We start from the raw sequence: 24,812 nt of genomic DNA on the forward strand, positions 1-24,812 counted from the left end.
TCCAAAGCCAGTTACTTTATTGAAACTTCTTAAGCATAGCCTGCACTACTACGGCTGCCTGAGGAGCATTTTGGCTATGAATCTAGTGTTCTACTTTAGTGATCTCTAAAGCTTTAAGGTTTTTTTGCTGTTGGTAGTTTCACATGTTTTTTAACTGGGTTCTTCAGCTTCTAGCATAGCTGTGGTAATCTCAGCATCTTAGTAGCTTTTTCAAAGCTTGTTGAATGACTGAAATCAAAAAAATCTGTGTACGTGCCTTATAGCACTGGTTACTACTTGCCATAGAAATAACTGGGTTTTTTTCATAGCAAGTTAGGGGCATGGAACAAAACAGAAATCAAACTTCACCTTGAAGTTGTAGGGGCAAACTTGGTTGTCACATCAATGGATAAAGATTTGGCTGTAACTTTGCACTGACTTTAAAAGATGTTGGCAAATCAACATTACTGGGTCCTGAACACTGTGCAGAGATGCAGTTTCCAGCCAGTGTAGAAGTACATGTTCATTTATATTTCATAATATGAGGATGAATGATCAGCATTGCAGAGTTGTGCCTCACTGACTTTCTGAGGGACACAGAGTGTCTCATTAGTCTTGCATGGAGGCTCTGAAACATTGAATTCTGCCCGATTTTGAGTACTTAACAAAGGGGCCTAATTATGGAACCTTCACAAATCTTCTGTTAGAAAGAGAAAAGCCCATAGAAGCCATGAATTACCCTCTGGAGATGTCCCTGTCTCCTTGTCTGGCTTATGGGGAGACTGCCCTGAAGAATCTGATTTTTAAGCACTGACATTTTACATCTTCAAGGTTCAGTGAGAGATTTTCTGCTATAGGTTCTGGATATATTTATCCATCCTAATTAATTTGATCACTCTCAGAGGAGCTCTCGAGTTTTGGGTTATTTAACAGAAGATACTAAGTGATGCAGGTTTTGCATCTCTGCATGAATCTGAATGTAGTGTAAGTCAATTCATCATTTTGATCCTAGGCTTCATGACAACTACATGGTGTTCAGAAATAAGGATGGACAGCATTTGGTGAGGAAAGAGAAGATCTCTTAACATTGGAGTGTTAATCCTGCAGTTTTGGGGAGAATGAGTGTAGTTAATACCATGAGCATGTGCCTGGTGTTCTGCAGTGAACATCCTGAAAATAATAGATGTGTGCAGAAATAAAGCTGATAATAAAAAGGACTGTAGAAGAATCTGAAACATGCATATTAAATGACCAGAAGGCCTTATAGAACTTGAATTAATTTGTGGTGTTTGAGAATGTTTTAAGCTAAAGTTGTCTGCAGAGTCTTTGTGTGGAAATGTATGTGTGAATATGTATGTATGCAAGACTTTTACTTAGTCATTAAAATTCTGTTGTTCTGGAACTCTTTTTGTTGTTTCCTATCTAATGCAGTTTTCTCAGCATTATGAGGAGATTGCTGAAAGCCATCCAAGTACAAATGAAAGCTACATAAATCTTGCAGATATCCACCTTTAAGTCACAATGACAAATGGGACTACGTATCAAATGCTTGCAGCTCAGGTGCTGGAGTCCTCTGTCATATCTCAGGTTTTGCTCTCAATCTCAGTAGAGTGTAGGCTGGAAGTATCTAAGTCTTATCTGTGTTAGCCCATGTGCTGCAAATGATTTTATGATTGCAAAGTTATTCTGAAGTTACTCTGTAATATGTACACTGTGACATTCAGGTTTGTGTAAGATCCTGCTGAGGTGATGACAGAGTAAGCCTGTGTAGTTTTTGTTTAAATAAATGTTGCAAAGCCACTATTGTCAATAGGGTTCAGGTGTAGAGAATAGTTTCCATGTTGCTAACTAGAATGATCTGAAGCTATGTCAGCATTTTCCACTCCAATTTAATGATTGTGTTAATTTTTGGCAGTTTTTCAATGGTGCATTTTTGGGTTTGGTTGCCAAACTTAGTATAAAACCAAGTCCTAAATAGGAAACTAAAATCATGTGGCCATGGAGATTTTCTTTCTGTTCAGAGAAATACATTGGTTCAAAAGAGGTAATGTAACCTCAACTAGCAAATAAACCTTTCACATTCATATTATAATTCTAGTATTTCTTGTATTAAGATGATTATTGAATCAAATGATTCATGTTACTTGTGTCTGCATTGTAGTAATAGTTCTTGTTCCAGTGGGCAGTTTCTAGACCTTTCCTCAGAGCTAACACTTCTTACTAACCTCGATGTATTTCAGACATTGCTAACATATCTTGTAATGCTGGTTTTATTTTCCTTCTTTAATTGCTATATAAATCTACAAGCACAATAAAGGAATTAATTCTGTAATCTGCTGAATGCATATAAATTAATGCAAGGGGGAAAAAGCTGCAGCAATAACCTAGTTGTGTTTGGGATTTAATGTTAGCAATATTATCTTTTTAAAATGTGAACCACAGAGTACTTTGTGCTTGTCTTAGCAGTCATATATGATGTTTCTTTTTAAAGGATTTAAAGCCCAGTAATATAGTAGTAAAGTCAGACTGCACTTTGAAGATTCTTGACTTTGGACTGGCCAGAACTGCAGGAACTAGTTTTATGATGACGCCTTATGTAGTGACTCGTTACTACAGAGCACCAGAGGTCATCCTAGGGATGGGATACAAAGAAAACGGTCAGCAAATACAGTCTTTCTTTGGCATAGCTTTATCTTTTTTGTTTGGCACACCACATTTTACATGTTAATGTTTTTTTCAAGCTGTAGAAATTTTATAAATTAGTCTTGTGACTAAAATGCAGATTCTGGATACACCAATTTGTTTATTCAATTCAACCCATTAGAAAATGTTTGCATTTAATAGGAGAGAAAATGGAGGGCCTTGTTTGTTTAAAAATTTAAATAATTTCCTCGGTAGATTATGTGACATCCAGGAAGAACTGGAAATGTATTTTCTTGATATGTGGTATGTACTTTGATATACCTTCATCTGACTTTATTCTTGGTGAAGATGTAAATTGTATTTCATCAGCAGATGTGTGTACTAAATTCGATGCTAAATAACTGTATTGTGTATGGCCTTTCAGGAGGTAGGGAGCATAAAGTCTACTGAGGAACAAACAAGCTAAGACCTACTGTGGAATTACTTTTTATTAAAACCAGCCTCTTTTAAGCCTTTTCACTAAGTTCTTAATGCTGCTGAAGAAAAACTCAGTAACACACTTAAGCATACAGAGAGTACTGTCATGATGCATCATGGATTCTTTGAGGTCCTTGACAAATTCCAAGGGAATTTTACTTTGTCCCTCTGCTTGCATACACTTCCGCCTCACCATACTCGCTGTGTGACCACTCTGCCTCTCAGTATCTTCTACAGGAAAACAGAAAAAGATCTGTCATTGGAGGGAAACACATCATCAAGTACATTGCACCTTCTCAAGGAAACAGCTGGTAGTACCCCTTAGGAAACCAGTGATGTGTCACTCCTGAAACTCCATTGGAGCAGCCTGATCCCGCTCCATTTCACTGCTGTGCTGCCCCCTGGTCGGGCAACTCCCTTGTTTCACTTGTGAACACATCCGGCCGGTGGAGTGTACAGGTCACCGTGTGTGTTTCAAACACTCTGCTGGCCAGGCCTCCAGGCAGGCCCAAAGCTATCTCCTGGGGAGGTGTGAGGTGTGGCTCCTCACCTTCCTGACACAACTGGGGCTTGCTCTGCCTTTCAGCATTCCTAATACAGTCTGCAAACCTGCCTGGCAATTGCACACCATTGCAGCAGGTGACTTCAGGCTGTGGGAATGGTGATAGCAGTGAAAGAAGCCAGGTCAAAGGAATGAGACTAGATCTTTATTGCAAGACTGTGGTTTTTATTTGTTTGGATTGTTAATGTGTATGAGAGGATGTACATTTCTTCAAATGGCCTCCATGGTTGGCTGATTTTCCTGTAATTTAGGAGTTACAGGTTGAGTAGAGCAAATTAGTTATTTAATTCCTAAAATTTTCTAGATTTTCAAATTTAAGTTTGTCTTTTTTTTCCCCCAAGACTTTATATTGGCCATTTAAGGAACATTAAATACAAGTACCTAAAGCTGTAGTATTGAGTCATGCAACTGCCTTACAGAAGGAATTGATAAAATGAAAGTCACAAGTTTTCTGACTCAGCTTGCCCATTTTAAATTTTTCTTTTAAATAGTAAGTAATTTTGAGTAGCAGAAGTGTGAAACATTTTTTCCACCACTGGAGTTTTCCACTACTGGAGATACTCTACAACACAATCTATCCTGTCAAGCTTGTGACAGCCCTGTTCCTTAAGGAAGTGTGAGTTGTGTTATGCATCATAAATCATAATTTACTTTCATTTGAAAAACTATCACATCTTCCCAAAGCCAAATACATGGTTCTTGAAATGAGAATGGCACTTCTGGAGAATGTAAATGTAAGGAGTGAGTCCAAAGACAATTGTATTTCCATATGTACTGTTCTCATTAAAAGGCAATTTACGTGAGCTGTTACTGTTCTCAGTCGAGGAGTTTGTGGAGCTCCCATGACAGGGAGATGGGTATCAAGGATGCATTTACAGTAAGAACCATGGGCTGTCCAGGAGCCTCACCTGTTCATATTGATGCCTATTATAGCCCCTTAAACCCATAGTTAAATTAACTGTGAATTTACTTAATGTGGAGTTTAATATTGCAAATTGAGAGTTAACTAGTGGTTACAGAGCTGTCAGGCAGTTTCCTGCAGTTTGTGCCCTGCTGAACTTGTGGGAGGATTGCAATGTATATTTTGATGACTGAGATATGTACTGCAGACTAACATTATTTTGGTACTCACACACATACAAAATCTTCAATTGTTTTAAAACTAGCAAGGATCCCAAACAAATACATAGAGTTAACTTTTATGTAGGGTTTATTACTGAAGGATGTTTGGGGGTGTCACATCAGAAACCAACTGAAGGACACCAGAACAGTTCATGCACATGCACCTTAATAGATTTATGCACTGTACTGTGCATGATTATCAGGAATGAAACACTGAAAAACAAGGAAAGCCCTAAAGACTCTGAAACAACTACTTTTAAGTTTCCTAGTAGGTACATTGGGTTTAAACTTCATTTTCACATGGTATTTTTTCTCCTAGATTTATAGAAATCAGTAAGTTCAAACAGGGTTGTTAAGAATAAAATGGACTCCTTATGACAGCAATAGATTTGTTAAAGTATTTTTCAAATCTTTGATGAGATTTTACTCAGTTTTCTATAGAAGTATTCACAGGAGTATTAGTTCAGCTTCCTAAAAAAGTTAGAGACCTGTAATTAGACAGGTTTTGTCTGATTTAATGAAAGGAGCAAATCAAAACACCCCAAAACATCTGAAGTTTGGATTTGTAGGGAGATGAGAAAAATGGTAACTTTATCGTGTTGGTCACAAACTAATTACAACAGATTTGGGTATATTATGGGTTGTGATGGCAGCAGCTTGTTTAGCAGATCAAAAAGTCAGAATTTTATTTAAAAAGTCAAATGCAAAACTTGGCTTCTTTGGGTCTCTAAGCCAACGAATATATACTTAAGTATTTGAAAAAAAATATTAAAGGAAAAAGAGCACTAAGCATAGTGTTGACAATATTTTTTTAAATGAACAAGGCCCTTAATTTTGACCTATTAATATGCACAACTATGATCTCCTATCATATTATTTAGATACTATTTTAGAGGAACTTAAAAATAAAGAAGGAATATTGAAAAATAAGCTATGTTGTTTGCTTGACATTGTTGAGCTCCTTCAGAACATTGACATATAATTCTTACTATACGATTGTTCTCACTTAAATCCCCTTCTTATGTGCTTAATTGAAATTCCAGTGTCATATTTGACATAAAAGTATTCATAATAATAAAATGTCATTATTATGATTTCAAGAAAACTTTTGCATACAGAATTAACAATACCTCTGAAAGCAACTGCAAAAGAAATTGGCTTACCTGTACAAAGTAAACTTGTGCATCTTTAAGTATGTCTTCTGAGTGATTTATTCTAAGGTAATGTAGAAAATGCATATCTCATTTTTAAAAAATTGCTGTTGAGTTTTTCTTTTATGAAATGTTATTTCAGCATAACTGGAGAAATATTTTAAAACAAATGATTTTAACTGAAAATCTAGGAGCATACTAACATTGTCATTAACTGATCCTCTAAAATTCCTAAGTGATCTTTTACTGATTCTGTTTGCTTTTTATTTAAAGCAAGAGAGAGATTCATGGTAATCTGACTTCTAGGAAATACTTGCTGTTAAATTTTAATTCCTATGTAATACCTAATTAATTCTCCTAGAAAGTGTGAACTGTTTCAATAGGCAATATTTTTACAGGTCAGTGTACTTTGCTACTTTTAGAATTAATCCAACAGCTGCAGTGGAATTACTGTCAAGAAATCAATCTGTCTTTGGTGCTTGAGTCTAGTCTCTTGGCAGAGGTAGCTTTGAAGCCTCCAGCCTTGGAGAAGGGCTTTACTCTGCTTGATTCGTGTCTCTCTCTCTCTGCTCAAGCTCTTGCACTAGCACTATATTAAACAAAAGGATGTTTTTCTGCCTTGTATTTGAGACAGTTAAAAGCTAATCCTTACACATGGTTTATGTTAAACTGTTTTCATTGATTAATACAAAGACTTGCTCTTCTTCCTGTGCTGTCTCTGCAGTTTATAGGATGCAGTCATGTTATGCTTCTTTTAATTTTAAATGACCGTTTGCTTTGCTTTTCCTTCTTTTTGTGCTACAAACATAGTGGATTTATGGTCTGTGGGGTGCATTATGGGCGAAATGGTTTGCCACAAAATCCTCTTTCCAGGAAGGGACTGTATCCTTGTGCTGCTGCAGCAGGTTGAATTAGTTAGGAAGTGATTAACCTTTTTATTGATGTTGTGTCATGAAGATGCATATTGTACAATTTTTTTTTTTATTAAATGAACATGGATTTTTCTTGTGATACACTTAAAAAAAAAATCATTTCTATTCAGGCTGCACCTAGCAGTAGGACATAGTCTCTGCTGGTCCTGTAGTTAGCATACATTCACTTTCACTCATTTTCATTGCACATGCTTTTTAGAGTCACTTCATGTGTATGTGTGTGTCTAGATATTTTTATTTATTTTATTTTAATAACTATCTTTTATGTTAATATCATTGCATTTTGTTTTCAGTTGACATTTGGTCAGTTGGGTGCATCATGGGAGAAATGATCAAAGGTGGTGTTTTATTTCCTGGTACAGATCGTATCCTTACCCTTGGCCTAGGATGTAGTTGTAAAAGGTCAAAAGACTCTGCAGTGATACAGTTTCAGATTAAGGTGGTTCTAATTTTTAAAATACTGTTTTTAGACTGCCTTTTCAAACTGCAATTTGCAAAGTTATTATATACCACTGGGGCAAACAGACTTACTTTTTTCTTTTCCCTTTTTTTTCCCTCTTTTTTTCTTTTTCCAGTTTAATATAGTCCCTATCCATTACTTTTGAATGTTGTCACACTTAAGACAGACTTCTTTTTGTTTAGGTGGGGTTTTACTGGTTCACATGCTTTGGGCTTTAGTTTGGAGGTCAGTTTTATGTAGTAATTTACTAATCTTGTTTAGTACCTGAGCATGTTAGCACTTATTATGCTTTGTATTTTACAGAAAATGTTTACAAAAATTCCTAATTCTCTTCATTAGTTACACTCTGGACATTTATTTTTTGTATGCAGAGATGATCCTGCAATCAGCTTTCAGAAGTATCTGACATTTGTCTTTCTACTCTATGAATGGTTTGGTGGTATCTGTATGGGTTGTCCTGTGAACAGTATTTCAGACAAAGAGTCTGCTCCAAACAAATAGAATTGAAGCCTCAGTATCATTGCTAAAAATCAGTGAAAATAATTGGACTTTGATATCCTATTTGTTTTACTATTACTTGCAGACCATTTTTTTAAATGCCATCAGAAGTGTTTCCTGCTTTTGCTGCAGGTTACTGTTTCAAAATTGATATAGTACCATTTTGGGGTGAAAATGGGGTGGAGATTTTGAGCCATGGTAAGGAAATCCAGAGCATCTTTACTTTCACACAGCTCTGTCATTGCATGAGCTGCACCATGCTTTGCTTTATGCATCTGGTTTGCTGGCATGGCTTTTCAATTTAGACTCAGTGCCATACAGTGTAAATACTACTTTTTGTGAAGGCCTGTACTAAAGCTCACCAGAGCTTGAGAATCCTTATATAGAGATCTGTTAAGTTTTAAGAATATAAGAGAGGGTCTGCTTCAACTCACTGAAGATTTAGGTAGCCTGGTATCCAGTCTTTGATGGCAGCCAAAAAGAAGGAGTTGGGGAGAATGTGAATAAGTGTATATAAAATATTATCTGAGCTCTCCCCCAGTATTTAACCATCTGCAACTAGGAATTCCTGTGACAAACCTTACTTTTTTTGTTCAGTAACGTGTATTAAATTCTCCTGCCATTAAGTGGTCAGTTTCCTCTTTACAGTGTGTAAACTTCTCAGTTAAGATGTTCCTTATACATCCTTGAAACTCTTGAACTTCATGCAAGTCCCTGACAATATTGTCAGTGACCTGTGTGGGCCCAGCCTTGGCCCTCTGTGTGCCCACTGGTGCTCAGTGTTGCACATCTCTGGTGAGAGGTTGCCCAGGACTGGGCTGAGGTACCAAGATAAGAATGAAGGGCAAAGCACCCACCCACTTGGGGTCATTCTCAGGAGCACCTTGGTAATGGGTAGTAGCTTGACTGCTGTGAATGTTTGTTCAGATCAGGGACTGAGTTCCCCAGAACCCAAACAAGGCCTTAAGTTAAATCTGTTACATTTAAATATTTTGTGAGTCTTCTAATATTCTGTTTCTCAGAATTATATCCTTTTCTAGTCAATAATGATTTTGAGTGAAATACATGTTGACTTGACTACACTATCATAGTCTTGCTTTGTTTCACCATTTAAGAAAGTAGTCCTAAGTCATGATGATGAACTTGGTATTTTATTATAATTTCCTGTGTTTTCTCTGTTGGTTATTTCATGCGGTTTTAACATAACTTTCTAGCTGAAAACTAGACACAGTTGTTTTTCTTAGCTGCATAACTTTAGATATTGATCAATGGAATAAAGTTATAGAGCAGCTAGGAACACCATGCCCTGAATTTATGAAGAAATTACAGCCTACAGTCCGAACTTACGTGGAGAACAGACCTAAATACGCTGGATATAGTTTTGAAAAACTCTTTCCAGATGTCCTTTTCCCAGCTGACTCTGAACACAATAAACTTAAAGGTAAGGTCTGTCTTCTGTGTGTTGTATATTTTAAAAGTTTTAAAACTCTGATATATTGAACAGAAATGTAGCTCAGTTTTGTTCACTATAAAATCATCCTGCTAAGGATTTGAATATTTATATCATGAGAGTGGATGAATGTGCTGATGTGTGCTTGCCTTCCCTTTCATATCTTCACGAGACAGCTCCTATTCTTGGAGCTGTCTTTATAAAGGCAAGTAAATATCTATATTCTTCTCAATGACAGGTGCCAACATGGTTAGAGAAAAGTGGGGGGAGGTTGGAATAGAAGTTGTGTAGGCAGAACAGATCTTTGTTCTCTAGGATGAAAATAAGGGGTTTATGTTAATAATATATAGATACCCTGTAGTTACTTCAGTGACTTACTGGTTTTAAAGGCCACCCACTCAGTGGAGTCACTCATTGTGTTTTCTGTGACTAGAAGCATGTGACAGAATGGGGCAGTAGGTGCTTGCCTGCTGCTATTCCAAACAAGGCTGCACTGCCACCTGAGCTGTTTCACATAAGGATGTCACACCAAGGGACACAGTATGCTGAAAATGTATAGTGAAACATGTCTGACCCCTTTCCCACCTGTGTCATTCTCTTCAGGTTTTTTTTTCCATCAAATGGACCACTCTCCTAAACCTCAAATTATGTGAGGGGTGCATAGGTATTTAACTGGAACTTGATTACTCTGACCCTTCTCTTTAAAAGTTTTGAAACACTGTGTTATGTGTTCTATATATGGCAGTAATCTGAACAGAATTTTTTTTTTTGCAGCAAGTCAAGCAAGAGATTTGTTATCAAAAATGCTGGTTATAGATGCTTCTAAAAGAATCTCTGTGGATGAAGCCCTACAGCACCCATACATCAATGTTTGGTATGATCCATCAGAAGCAGAAGCTGTAAGTTCTTGTTTTAGGTCTCTGCTTAGGAAGCTTCTGTATAAAGCCATATTGTTGTGATGCTTGGTACAGATGCTTGAATGAAGATTGTTGCACATTTCATTGGAAGCTTCACTGAGCCATAATAGCTTTCATTGATGTTGATAGATGTGTTTATTAGAAATAGCATCAGGAAGGGGCTGAAGTACCTGTCTCCATGTATAATTGCATATCATCTGAACATGTAGTCATGCATCTGAAATCTTTTATATAGGGTTCTAATGTATTGAGCTTCAGTTGTTTCAATGTGGCTTGATTGCCCTTGGTGGGGTTCTGAGGTATACTCCTGGGGACCTGAAATAATTTCATTAGGAATTGATAGTACTTTAGAACTAGAAATAAATGTTCCAGCAAAATCTGAATACAAAATCTTGAGCTTTCGGTTATTAGAACTAAGGAACAAAGGGATTAATTTAAATTTTTTCCTTGAAAAATCAGTTTCAGGACAATTCCAGCTTATGAGAAAAGTGTCATTATTTAAATAAAGAAGTGTTTGGTGATGGCCACTAAGAATAGAAAAAGCTACTTGATGTAAATGGAGCAATTATAATTCTACTGCTCTGTAATAGCTAGATAGAAAATTTAGTAATTAACAGTAAGTAGCTAAAATGAGCTGCTTGTGCTGGAGACTGCTGCACTTAGGAGCTCTTTTACCAGACTGATCAGTTTCTCTGTTAATTATTATAGTAATGTAAGCAAATTTGTTAATCAGAAGAACTTTAAAGATTGTGGAAGCATCTAAAAAGTAGGCTGAGTCCAAGTATGAGTGGATATATAATCGTTTAAATGTGTTATTTTTAAATCAGGTTCATGTTCTGAATGGTTAATTTCATTTTTAATTTGTACTGGTTTTGTATCCCTTTTGATTGTTTTATGATGAGTTAAGTTTTGTTTTTCAGCCTCCACCAAAGATACCAGATAAGCAGTTAGATGAGAGGGAGCACACGATAGAAGAATGGAAAGGTAAGAAAGGCATTTAAAGTATAATAAGACTTTTGGGAGTGTGCTGGGTCCCCGTGATTACTGTTATTAAAGTTCTTCTGAGCAACCTAATAGTATTTATTTCATCTGCTTGGATGGCAGGGGAACAGATCAGTGCTTCACAACCTCTCAATTGTTGGGACACTAAAACTTTTCCTGCAAAGGAGATGAACCTTTGAAGTGAAAAAAGACCTGCTCATCTCAGTCACCTTTTACAATCCACAGGACAGCATCTGTAGGGAGGGTAACTCTTCTGGACAAACTGGTACAGTTGAAAAAGATGCAGGAGCTTGAGCAATGTAAGGCTGAATTAGAAGGACAAGTCTTCAAGTGTTCCTAGCTCTTCCTTTGAAGACTGCTGATCAAGTTTACCTTACCAAAGATGCTGTTGATATAAAAACTGAGTGGGCCTTAAGACTCAGCTCAGCCTCAGGTCTCCAAGCAGCCTGGACAAAAGGGCCTTAGAGCAATGCCAGTGCGTTGTCAAGTAGCTGCAACAGAAAAGAACTGTATGTTTTTTTATCATTTACCAGTTGTTGTGTAGCCTACAACCTGTTGTTCAAAACTAATTCTGAAGAGTAATAAACCTATGAAATGGAAATGGACATTTTAATGGGAGATATGTTTTCGATCCAGTCTTGGGGTTGCAAATTCATTTTTTGCCTTCCCTTCTCTGCATTTTCAGAGTTGATATACAAGGAAGTCATGGACCTGGAGGAGAGAACCAAGAATGGGGTTATACGTGGCCAACCAGCCCCTTTAGGTTGGTTACAATAAAAGCACAGTACAAGGCTCCATTGAGTTGTAGGTAGGAAGGAGTAGAGCTGATCAAGACATCCAAAAGTAACCAAACTCAAAAATGTGGCTCTTAAATGACCTAACCTCTTGAATTGAGACATTGTGTATTTGATTGGAATATATGGGGCTGACATACCTTTTAATTGACCTGTTCAATCCCTCTATCGTGCCCACTAACTGTCTGTTGATAAGGCTTCATGGCAGAAGTTGGACTGCTATTGCTGCCTCTGCTCAGGGTTCACTGAAGTTTAGACTCTGAAAAATCCCTGGGTGTCTGACATTGAATGGATGTGATGTGGCTGGGCACCAGCTATTTCCCAGCCTCAAGAGGAGGAGGAAAAAAGCCAGGCCCCTTCTTTCTTTGTCAAAATACACAGATACATTCTATCTTAGGGTGTCTTTGTAGGTATCTTTGTAGCATAGCTCTGTCTTTATGATTACTGTCTTTGTTTGGGATTTTTTAGCCATTAGCTTTTACTGTGATTTGACAGCTGCCCATGCCACGTGAGTTCCGTGGTTCTTGACACACCATCTGTTAAGCCCCACATTAAGGACTTGTGGGTTTTATTTATTGTGACAATGGATTGAAACACATCTCTTCAAACTTGGCCAGAACAGGGAAAAGTAACAGCCATTAGGAAGAGACAGACTAATGCAAGTACTGAACTGTGCAACTGTATCTGCAACTGATTTGCTGTTTTGTTTCTCATAGCACAGGTGCAGCAATGATCAATGGCTCTCAACACCCATCTTCATCGTCATCTGTCAATGATGTGTCTTCAATGTCAACAGATCCAACATTGGCCTCTGATACAGACAGCAGTCTAGAAACCTCAGCTGGACCTCTGGGTTGCTGTAGATGACTACTTGGTCTTTTGGGGGGTGGGAGGGGGATCCTTTTAGTCATTAATAGGGCACTTTTAAAATTTGGTGGTATTTTTGAGTGTTTTTTCAAAAATAATCATGGAATTCATCATAAAGTGCTGTAATTTCAAACTGTAAGTTGTGTTATAAGCAGCCACTTTTTTGCTGTAATTAACTGTAAAATAGTAAACCTGATAATTTTTATTGTGGTTTTAAAATCTGCATATTTGCTTTACTATTATGCTGCTGATCTTTTTTTACTGAATTTGTAAGATTTGTTTTATCAAAGCACATATTAATGTTGTGGTCATTACCATATGATGAATTATTTAAGATTTTATAGGTTTTCAATTTTTTAATTGGAATTTATTCCAGATGTTTTGTTCATGATATCCTTCAAAGTTTTATGCTTGGTCATACATCTGTGTCCAGGCAGAGGGGGAGAGAATTCAGTGCAGCCAGCTGTAGTTTCAGGTGTACTACTGTAGTGCTGGGTAGTGAACAAAATCCTCTTTTATTTTGGCCACTTGCCTATAATACTTCAGCAAAAGCAACAATTAGTGATCTTTTTTAGAGAAACAGAAAAAATCCTCTGCAAAGTTACATCGTCTGAATGGGTTTATGATTTAAGAAAGCAAAAGCATATCTTCAAAGCTGCAGAAATATCCAGCCTAGCAAAGTAATGTGATGTTTTCTGCAGAGTTGTGGCATGCCAAATCTTGTGATCACCATAAAACATGAGGATACTTCATGAATAACACATTGCAATGCCAATAAACTGTTTACTTCTAGCTCGTAGCCTGTTTTTGTACACACAAAATGAAGTGTATCCAGGATGTTTAGACTGACAAGAGGGAAAATGAATATGCTGTAGCTATACTTTAAGATGTGATTCTTGGGAGTTTTGGTTCTTACTAGTTTTGTCTACTAAGGCAAGTGCTCTTTGAGTGCTTTTTGGGTCAAAGAGGGAATGACATGAATGCAATAGGGGCAAAACTTCGGCTACTCTTTCTCCACCAAAAGTAACTGATTGCTAAAATCCATTAAGTGGTAGGAGAACCTCAGGATTTCTGTAGCTAATGCATTAATTGAGCAATATATGCCATCCAAAGGAGGGAGAAGTAGTGCTGTATAAATTAATATTTATATCTTTCATTTCACCATGAGATCAGTGTAGCAGAAATCTTAGCAGTGGTTCATTTTAAGTCATAAATATTCAGTAGTTTTCATCACTGAAGCTCCAGGTTTCAATACACTTTTTAAACAAAAGATATATTGAGATATATAGAACAGTTACTAAAGAGTCATGTAAGATGGTGCTGCTCCTCACAGAAGTATTTTAACTGTTTACATTTTATATTTACAGAATGATTTATGTATAACTGACTTAAGTTTATGTATGAGTTAAACAATCATTCAGAATTTATTTCTTTGGAAAATGCAGATTTTTAGTGAAGCTAGGCTGTATAATTGATTGCCTTGTGTAGATGCATATTTTGTGTAGTGAATTAGAATGTGAAGAGGAATTTAAATTAGTAAAGCTCACAAAAATGAGCATAAAAAACACAGAAGTCTTGCCAGGTGCTGAGCATAAGCAAATAATGTATCTGGCTACAGAGGTCATCCAGGAGTGACTGGTGGTCTTCAGTGTGGTTCCTTCTGCTTGTTGGGTTAAATAAGCATCTTTATGAAGTTTTAACTGAAAGAGGAAAATTTGTCTTCACAGTAACTTTCAGAAAAATAGAAGTGATAGTAATGCTTTCAATATCTAACATGTCTTTTAAAAAACATGCAGAGTTGCAAGGAATGGCAATGTCTCAAAGATAACTAAATTGATAAACTGCACAGTTGTTTTCCTGGCCTGGCTAGACTGCTGGTAAGTGCTGTGTGTGTAATTTTGCTTTCCTCACTTGTATCTACTATTTCAATATTGCCTTCCTAAGCCACATTTGTTAAGGCAATTATTTTTACAGGATCCTGCCAAATTGTATATTACCTCAGAACAGGCAGGACAAGTTTGGATTCATCTAGCACTGGAATGTAGAAAATGTTGAACAGAGACCAACAGAACAGTCGATTTTGTAATTTTTTTATCAAAGTTTAAGCTGTGAATTAAGCCAAAATTTTTGGTCAAACAACAGTACTCCATTGTTATATTGAGTCAAATGATAGTGTGGTCAGCACAGTGTAATGAAGTTAAGATGGATAAAAGTAACTTGTGATGCCTCTCAGTGCTGTTAAAAACAAATTGGTAAATATAGTTCCTATTTAAATTTATTTTAGACCTCACTGGATTACAGTGATGATTGAAATATTTTGAAACTTAAAAATACTTCTTTTGCTATCACTTTCCAGTGTCCTAAATATATAGTAACTGAACTGAGCTCATAAGCTCTAAGGAAAATGGAGCTTTTCTTCTTTCAAGGCAGGGTTACTGAATGCATGGAACTGCCCGCTGCGGCCTGTTGCAGTGTGAGCAAGCTGTGCTTAAAGGGATTGTTTCAGTAGGGTCAGAGCTCTGCCTGTGGAAACTGAGCTCACTTTTGGCACCATCTTCCTACAAGTGTTGCTTTTTCTTTTTTTTTTTTTTCAGTTGCTTGCATTTTAGGCAAATTAAAGTGATGGCAAATTTCAAAGACAAGAAAATTGTATTCAGTAATCAAGTTATCACAACAGCATCCTAGTCTTAACTTCTCTTTTATTTGTTGAAATATAAATTTTTTTCAGACAGGTGTACACTGCCACAGATAGCAAACAAATGGGTAACTGGAGTTCAGGTGTCTTTGTCTGTTGTTAGATTATATGCTATCCAATACACTGTACAATTTTATTTTAGACTATGATTTGGAATCTGCTCATGACAACAGGCTTCACTAAAGTGCATGCAAGTTTCTAGGGCTGTTCCAATCCACTGGGAGTTGGTGTGGATTGAATTACCATGAGCTGTGTGATCTCTTACCTCAGGTGAGGTTCGAAGTTGGGCAGTAATAGCGATACTGAGTTCCACCTTCTCTGGGCAGAGCTGTGGCATGCAGCAAAGATAAATCAGCTCTCTCCTTTTTTAGAAGTAGGTTCTTCAAGAATTTGAAATAGAGATGGGGGCAGGGGGAAATCAGTACCCTTAGGGTGTACTGGAATGCTGTGCTGGGAAGTCTTTCTTTGGTGCAAGACAGTGGGTCAGAGCAGATTGTGTGTTAGTGTGTGTGAGCAGCTGTGCTGCCTGAGCACAACCCCCTGGAGGAACATGCTCAGCCCTGGGTCACTGCTCAGCTGAGAAGACGTGGCACTTTGCCCTGCCCAAGCTTGGGCTTTTAGCTTTGAAGAACTTTTACTGTGTGAGATGCAGCAGCAACTTTCTGGGCAGGAATTCCAGCTCAATACAGCATCAGCAGCAGTGGTGTGGTGTGGTGGGGGTGTCCCGTGTTCCCTGCACAGGCTGTGGTAATAGGGCCCTGCTGCCTGAGTTTGGTGGGGCCAGTGCAGAGCACCTGGGCAGGGGCTCTGCAGGGAGGAAGGGATGGATGGAGCATTCAGCTCAGCAGTGTGTGAAGAAAAATGTCAAAAACCTCCTACAGGAGGATGGTCCTACCCAGCCAATAATCTGAATTGCATGACAGTAAATGTTTCTTGATTAAATTATGGGCAAAAGGGGAGAAGGTGGTTCATCTTATACTTGGTCTTACTCTTTCAAGTTGCTAAAGGGAGTGAATTACAGTTTCTGGATCTGTTTTTTTTTTTTTGCTGTTGGCAGCAGAGCTTGTCCATGCTGTTACATTTTATTTTCCTGTCAGTGGTTTGGTGCAGTTGAAGGAGAGCCTGTCTGTATTTTTCAGTAGGATTAGAAAGAGGTTTTTATTGAAGAAATGTGATGAGAATGTACTGCCTACCCAAATTTTCAATTAATTTATTCTTAGTTAAGGGCACTGGATAAAAGTGGTATTTTAAGTGATCTCTCTCACTCCCTTCTCTTCTTTATATGTCTGTGTTACAGAAACATGTTATGAATCAGATCACATTGTGTTTCTACTTCTGCAGTTCAAAATTTAAGCTAGATTTTCTTGAACTACCTCACACAAACTTTCTACGTTTCTTAAGTAAGCAAAGCTAACCCTTGCTATTGGAACTACACTGAATGTGAATAGAAAATACACCTCCTTTAGAAAAACAAACCTATTGGCCAATGTTGAGACAATATCAGTATGTTTCTTATCTATTTCACGTAAGATGTTCATGTGTAATATATAGCTTGTGTACAGTAATGTACATCTAGATTATTGTGCTAGCTGTAAATTGGTGATTTTATTATTGTAGTCTGGTTTTGTAGGGTAAAAATAGCTTACTAGTAATGTCAGCTCATCCTTTACATTTTACAAAAGGAATAATTCTTGGTAAGCTTTGCATACAGATGAATTACTTTTGTAGGCCCAATATCTAGTCTATTTTTGAGAGTTCTTTAACTTTTATTACTAAAGTTGAGAAAAAAAATCCCACCCCAATTATTGTGGTCATTCCTTCTGCCCTTTTTGAAGTATATTCTTAATTTTATTATGTCCCAAGAAATATGAAGTGGAAGACACACCATTAAAAATACTGGGGAAAACAATTTTTTTTTTTCTTCCCCACATTTGATACCTTTTCCTGCTTTTCCTTTATTCCCTCCAAATAAGCTGTTGGTGGGCATTACTGAGAACATTGTGGGTTTTTTTTACTCATTCATGCCATAGGTCATTACATGTGCACCACTGGAATGTATACATTGTTATCTAGTATGTCAATTGGTTATAATGATATTTTAAATAAAAAAGAAAAAAAAAAGTTTGACCACCATGCATTTAGTGTTTCTTCATTGCCAGGCTGCAGTGGGTTTCATATGGATTGTGTAATAGGGCTGCACTTGAAATCTTATTAAGAGTCCTTCCTGAGAATTCATTTGTTTTTTAATGGTCTGTTTTTTAATCTGTCTTGTGTGTGAGCTCACTCATGGGCAAAGTGACATGTTTTTTCCATTCCTCCATCCCGATGGATTTTTGGATGTGCCACAGACTGTTAACAGCCACATAGTCAGTGTCTTTGTGACTCCTGGGAATCTGTTCCTGCTTCCTTGCTGCCAGCTCCGGCTGCCGTAATTCCTGAAAATACAGCGGCTGAGACCCTGTGCTTCTGAGAGAGGTAAGCCATGGGCTGCCTAGTGTATGGGGAAGAGCTCCCAAAACTGAGTCTTGGAGAAGCCTGAAGGATCTGACTTCTGGAGACCTGACTTGGATGCCTGGACCACTCACTGCACTGGCACTTCTCCCACAGGTAAATCCCAACATAATGCAGTTGACTGCCTTCACTTCCAGCAGGGTTTCGGTGATTCCTTAATGACTGCAGCTGCCCTTGAGCTGTGGTGTTGGTGCCTTTGTGTCCAGTTTCAGGGGAAAAGGACTGTGACCACAGTGCAGCCAGCTTTGTTTATCAGGGCCAGCAGTTTGTAAGGTATCTTCTAGGAATGTGGTGGGACTCAGAAATGCTCTTCTTTATTTGCATATGTCAGCATAAAGTGCAGCCAGTTTCCAGTGATACGTTGCTACAGAGCAAGGCTGGAGAACCAGTCATAGCTCTACCCAGGATTTGTCTGGTGGCTCTGGACTGAAACACTCACTCCACAGTGCTGCTGGCATCAGTAGAACTCACTTGTGAATGTAGATGAGTCATTAAGCTATCCCTGTTCCTCTTTGTGTTAGAAATGCCAAGGAGATCTACGTAAGTTTTCTTTGTTATTCTGAAGTGTTGGTGTTTTGCTTTTTTCTAAAGCATATGCTTGTGTTGGTTTTTTTTACTGAAAAGTTTTTACTGATTTTTTACTGGAAGGGATATTCGAGGCTGGGAAGATGGCACAGGTGAAACTCTAGTAAAAATGCATCTATTCCAGGAACCTTCTGTCATGTTTAATTAATAATAACCAAAGCTGTATCTTGTAAACACCTGCTAAGAAAGCTGACATTTAAATCAGGGACTGTAGTGAGTGACAGGTCTGGAAAATAAGGAGTAGTCTCCAGTGCTTGGTGTGGGGAAATGAATTGGTGGGGAAGAGTATGGAAATGGGAGTTAGACCCTGTCCTAGCTTTATCATCTTCCTCACATAAGGGCATAGTGTTCCATGAAGTTTGTCCAAGTGGATTCCCATTTCTTGCATAATTGCTCATATCAGGAATTTAACATTATGATCCTGGTGCTGCACTTGGAATTAACATCCTACTGTGGTGCATTTTAGTGTGAACTGGGTAATTTGTGGCTTCTTGCAGGGTTTATTTACTGCAGTGGCTCATCTTCAAAAGCAGCTGAAACCTACTCCTCATGAACAAGAGGCATAGATGTTGCTGGAGCACAACAGTCAGTTTGGAACTTTCTTGTTTCACTCATCATTTTGAGTGGATAGAGTTTCATTTGTGATACTAAGAAGAATTAATTTATCTTGGATACCAAATGATGTACTGCTACAGCTCTCATGGGCCTATCCTGGATCTGCAAGTCTGGGATAGGTGGCTTTGTTAGCAGTTACCTAAGGTTAAGTACTTAGAGTTAACCAGCAGTCCTGTTCACTGCTTGTCTGGCATATTTGGTGTTTAGTCCTCCAGTCAGCAGGGCTCAGTTCTTGAGTTTGTAGAGTGAATTGAAGGGAGCAGTCTGCACTTTGTACACACCGGGGATAATGCAATATAAATAGGGTAAGGGGGGGGTGTGGGCTGTCAGGATCGATACAGTGAGAGGTTTCCTTGTTTTGGGTAGGAATAAAAGAAGGCATTAAAATACTCTGTTTGCTACTACTACTTGGATTGAATGTCACTTTTTATCAGTCCTGGTGTTCTTACAGCCTGGTTCAGACCACCCTCCAGTATTAAGGTTTATTTTGTGATGACTGACCTCGTACCTCCAGCTACCCTGACACACTGATGCTCTTCCACCTCAGTCACTGTTACTGCTTCTCTCTCACATTATGCATCTTATGCTGCTGTTTTAAAAGGCCATCTTACTCCTTGCAGGATCACTTGTGACCACTGGTAATGAATCCAAGGCAGAGCTGGGAAAAAAAGATGGGGATGAGGTTCATGCCTGCAGGTGGCAGGCGGCTGCTGCTGAACATGCAGGTACCTGCTTCATGCCAGGGGCACTAAGGAATCCAGGGCAGCTGGAGAGCCTGGGAAGTAGGAAAAAGGTTTTGAAATAACGGAATGAACCTATCCACATGGCTTACTGTACTTGCTTGACTTTTCTTATCCAGGAAAGATGAAGTTAAAATTCTGCTTTTTGTTTGCTTTAAATGTTTTACATTTTTTACATTTCGATAGGAAGAAGTGTTACAGTACAGTAGAAAACAACACCCAGATGTTTTAAATATTGAAGTACCTGGATATTTATGAGTTGATGAGGAAAAAGTACACCTTTCAGTATCACCTATCTCCTGGTATGTAAAAAACACCCATTCTAAGGTTATTTCCAGACAGTGAGTCATAGTCTTCTCTAATAAGAAGTGAGATTCAGGGCATTTTTTTGAAATACTTAAAAAAAGCAATCTTCTTTGTTACAGTCTATACTTTCCCTTTAGCCAGTTCATATTGTTGTGGCACGTTTCTGTTAAAAATCCTTCTCCTTAGAGACTCCCAAGCTACCTCAGGATGTCAAAGATAAGAGTGCTAAGAAAGAGTAAACAGTGCTGGGCTCACAGGTGGAGTTCAAGCTGAATCTGGTGACTGTTTTCTGTGTGCAGGCTCTGCATGGCTCAGGGTGCTACAAATGCTACACAGAACTTCTTGAAGTCACTTGGAAGGGAAGTCAGCCCTAGCAGCAAATTACCAGAAATTACAGCCTCATTCTAATGATTTTTCCTTAGCAGAAGTAAGGAACTTGGGATGATGGGTTGTTTGCAGTATTCCTCCTGTCCCCTCATCTCCCTGTAAGAACTAAACAAAAATATCAACTGGTATCATGAGAAATGTTACAAGTCCAGGAAAGGCTGAAGATAGATCCCCACCCTCCCTCCCTTACCACCCTGACACCCCCCACCCCAATTGCACCCATTCCTCTTACCATAAGTTTTGCTATTAAAGTTTGGATGTGTTTTGATGATAAGAATCTTCCATCTTCTACCTTAATACATACATCAGCTCAGGAGATTTTTTTTTCTTGCAGCAAATACTGCTCTATTTTTGGCTCAAAAAACCCCCAGATACCTAGGGCAAAATGTGCATATTTAAAGTTCCACGGAGATTGTGTAGCCAGTCTGATTATTAATCCCATACAGTTTAATTTAAAGTTGCATTTTTGTCAAACACTGAAACCATTTCATGGATAAGTGACTTGTCAAGATTTTGGTAGCCTCAGTGTGTTTGCACACAATATCTTCACAATATCTTCATAAAATAATGCCACTCTAGGAATGAGAAATTTGAACAAACTTTATGTATGGAGTGGAGCGAAAACCACCTCATTAAATCTGTGGCAAACTGCCAGCTGTGGTGGAACTGCCACCTTTCCAAGCACAAGTGCAGGAGTCCCTTAGCTCCAGGCTCAGCTTGTCCATTTCTTCTGGCCATTCACCCACCCTGCAGGACCTTCCACTGTCCTTGAGCAAGCAAAAAGATGGCAGTAGGACACCCTGGAGAAGAGTGTCTGATGTTCTGTGGATACAGAGGAGACCCACTTTTTCTGGGCAATGACACTAAATTTTCAAGCATTATGGTCAGCAGTCTTTCCCAGCTGGCCCAAATACTATAGCACATGTAAAGACAACAGGGAAGTGTCACTGAGAGCACAATCACTATAGAATTACTCATGATACATGAGTATACCAGAGCAAAATATGCATTTTCACTCATTTTGTCAGGAACAGGATTTTCTATGCTTGTTCTACTTGGGGACTTTAGCACTTGAACTCCCAACAGTTAAACATCCTAATGTTGAAAAAAATTCTTCCATTTCCTTTTGCAGGAGGTAATTTCTCTTCTCAGCATCTTCACGAGCACGTTCAGAATTCCTCAGCTTTATCTCCAGCATTGTGTATTTCTTTCGTTCTTGATCCAGTTCTTCTTCTAACCTAACCACTTGGTTCCTCAGGTCTGCACTTGTTTCTTCAATTCTTAAAACCAACAGAGAGAAAAAAAAAAAAAGGCTTTTTAAAGTAGTTGGATAAATACAGCTGATAACTAATAAATTTAAGTTGTTCCTCTTAGAATATGTTAATGCTAAGAGGAAGTTTTAAAGCAGAGAACTAAATGCCATTTCATTACTGTTGAATTTAAGGGCAGAGATTCCTTGGAATTGGGACTTCCTTTATTTGTATCATGCGAAAAATCTTAAGCATTGTTTTCTGCTTTCCTGCACCAGACTGGAGGGCTGAGGAGATGTATTAACTCCTCACTTAGGCAGAGTTCAAGTATATAATCCCAAAATAATCTTTTAACCTCTGTTTTCATCCTGTATTTCTCTATGTAGATATCCAGTACAGACAAACATCCGTGGGGATCAATAGGAATGAGGTCACAATCCTTCCTCACCATCCATTTGATGGTATTTTCTGTAAAGTTTATCACTGACATTGGGGTGGGGTACAAGATTTTACAAAACTCAACCTTTCATATCAGGAAGAATCAGAAGAACAGTTTTTAAATGTATCTGGGCCCAAAGCTCTGAAGCAAAATTCAGAGCTTTTCACTGAGGAAGCTGAAGAACAAGGTTCATGGTTTTGCGATTTGAAAGAAGCACAGAAGGCACAGCATTTGCTGTCCTCCCCCTTGTGTTTCCCAATCACAAGACTGAGAAGTGGTGTTAATACTGAGGAAGGAGTATTTTCAGTTAGGAATTACTAATCACTGGAATATGAATTTAAAAATTAGGCTTTTTCAGTGAAAAATGTGCCTCCTCTAAATAAAATAAATACAATCTTTAAAAATAATTTCAAACCCAAAACCACCCCCACCTCTTATTGATCAGTCCCATACTCAGCTGTGAAGCTGGGGGGTGGCATCCCAGTGGAACTGTGAAGGGGTTATTTTTAAGCAGGGTAACTGATTATCAAGAACGCCATGCTCCTGACTCCATGACAAACAAAAATGAAAAAAAGGGGGCCTTTGACAGTCCCAGAAGGGTCTGAATTCCATTTTATGACCAAGAGGCAGTGCAATACCTCACCTTAAACTTTTCCTTTCTGTTCTTTATGTACAGCTAAAGATGGCAGTTTGATTATTGTCACAATTTTCACAATGAATCAAAGTCACAGGTCCACTGATCTGCCCCAAGTCCAGCAAAAAGTAGCCCCCATGGATGAAGGCAGACCTTTATCTCCAGCCAGCTGGCTTCTGGAATACGACACTTCTGAAGCTGGGATGCTTCCCTACACACACGTTACAGCTCTGAGCTGCCAATTACCTTTTTCTACCACACTGTTTAGGGGTCAGCTACAGCAGCCTGGGCTGAATGACACAGCCACAGTACTTACAGCATTTCTACATTCCTAATAGTCCTCTCTAAATACTTACACTTTCTTAAGAGTCCCAGGTGGTAAACATGAATTACCGAAACTCAACAGAGAATATCTGATAATTATATTAACCTTGAGGGAGAAATGCTCTGGAACAGAGTGGTTACAGAAAGGCCATAAAACTTGCCTCCCTCTGACTAAGAGAGAGAAAATTGGGCAGTTGATGATGAGAAATAACAGCTTTTCCATCAGCAAGTGTTCCTTACCTCTGCCCCAGGCAGGTACTTACTCTGCTTTCCCTTCACTTATGTATGTGCCAACAAAAAGCTCATATTCTTTCATTAAAACAGGTCCTGCTAGATACACACGGTTCTGCAAACCACACAAGCACATGTACAATTTTGGGGGACTAAATTATCTTCAATAAAATAAAGCTGGTGAGGCAGCCTAAATATTTCCTGCTACGCAGCCTCCCTTCTTTGCTAGTTCGCTCCTGTCTTTCCATAGTAGCAGACTTCCATGCAGTCTCAAAAGGAACATACTTTTGCACACATAAATTGTTGCAGATATAGTAAAAACATGGCAAAATCTTTGAGAGCTGAAAAACTCAGCTTGAAATTCTTAGACGTGACAGCACAGTCCTTCAGGCTGTAATCCTGAACAGCTGGACTCATCCTGTTTAATACAAAAAGGCAGTGATTGCATCGTGCCTGGTTTTATGAAAATCTTTAGCCCATTAGGCATTTCCCTCTCAGCTACATTATCCTGTGAGACCTGGCCAATTCAGAGTCCTCCCCTTGAGCCACAGTGCTCTCTGCCCCATCCAGCTGCAGGGGGAAAGGCAGGTGTTGGAGCTGAAGCAGCTCAACAGCTGGAATGAAGAACAGGTCTTCCTGGATGCCCCTGATGTCAGCAGCTTAAGGCCCCATTGGAACAGTTTTAATGATAAGAGATGGAAAACCATCTCTTCCCCCAGGCAGCGGGCAAGAATTTGCAGCTACACATTTCAATGTTCTGCAGCCTGGTATTTCTGTTTATTACTCTGTATCCCTGCAACAAGGCTTGCCAGGGCAGCTCTGCACAATTAAATGCAAGGCACATACCCTCACCTCCCTCCCATTGTGCATCAGTGAGGCATCTAAAAAACGCCCATGTAAGCCATGAACTTCCACCCTCATTCACAGACCCTTCCCAGTACTCCATGCTAGCAACTGCTGGTGTTCTCATAAGCTCTTACACCTGGAACACAACAAGGTGGGGCTTTTCTCCCACTCTGGGATGTTAGGTGGGAACTGAAACTGCTGCACAGCCTCATTCTCCTTGCAGCTCCACACACCAAGGCAGTACAGTGCAAGAGGCAGGAATGCTGCACGGGCTTGCAAGCCACCACCAGAGGAAATCATAAAATAAAGCAGAAAGATAGCAAGTGGAATTCCTACCTTAACAACTGACCCATAGGAAGAGAGTACAGTTCAGATACATTTTTGAGAAACTACCC

At 38.7% G+C, this 24,812-nt stretch overlaps 2 protein-coding genes across 16 annotated transcripts in view; one reads left to right on the forward strand and one right to left on the reverse strand.

Moving 5' to 3' along the window:
• MAPK8 (mitogen-activated protein kinase 8) overlaps positions 1 to 15,681 on the forward strand; it is a 190,184-nt gene extending 174,503 nt beyond the window's left edge. For 7 of the 9 annotated variants that reach the window (XM_069019583.1, XM_069019587.1, XM_069019582.1 and 4 more), the window contains 7 exons: positions 2,471 to 2,636; positions 7,160 to 7,231; positions 9,083 to 9,265; positions 10,049 to 10,173; positions 11,112 to 11,175; positions 11,879 to 11,956; positions 12,709 to 15,681. In XM_069019583.1, coding sequence (XP_068875684.1) covers positions 2,471 to 2,636; positions 7,160 to 7,231; positions 9,083 to 9,265; positions 10,049 to 10,173; positions 11,112 to 11,175; positions 11,879 to 11,956; positions 12,709 to 12,854 — 834 coding nt within the window. In that variant the 3' untranslated portion in view covers positions 12,855 to 15,681. The other 2 variants (XM_069019589.1, XM_069019590.1) reach the window with 2 other exon arrangements.
• Positions 15,682 to 20,779: 5,098 nt separating this feature from the next.
• ARHGAP22 (Rho GTPase activating protein 22) overlaps positions 20,780 to 24,812 on the reverse strand; it is a 139,234-nt gene continuing 135,201 nt past the window's right edge. For all 7 annotated transcript variants that reach the window (XM_069019577.1, XM_069019576.1, XM_069019575.1 and 4 more), the window contains 2 exons: positions 20,926 to 21,973; positions 20,780 to 20,798 (listed from right to left, as the gene is read on the reverse strand). In XM_069019577.1, coding sequence (XP_068875678.1) covers positions 21,745 to 21,973 — 229 coding nt within the window. In that variant the 3' untranslated portion in view covers positions 20,780 to 20,798; positions 20,926 to 21,744. The remainder of the gene's footprint in view (positions 20,799 to 20,925; positions 21,974 to 24,812) is intronic.

This window comes from Aphelocoma coerulescens, chromosome 6 (genome assembly GCF_041296385.1).
Source record: "Aphelocoma coerulescens isolate FSJ_1873_10779 chromosome 6, UR_Acoe_1.0, whole genome shotgun sequence".
NCBI classification, from domain to species: domain Eukaryota; kingdom Metazoa; phylum Chordata; class Aves; order Passeriformes; family Corvidae; genus Aphelocoma; species Aphelocoma coerulescens.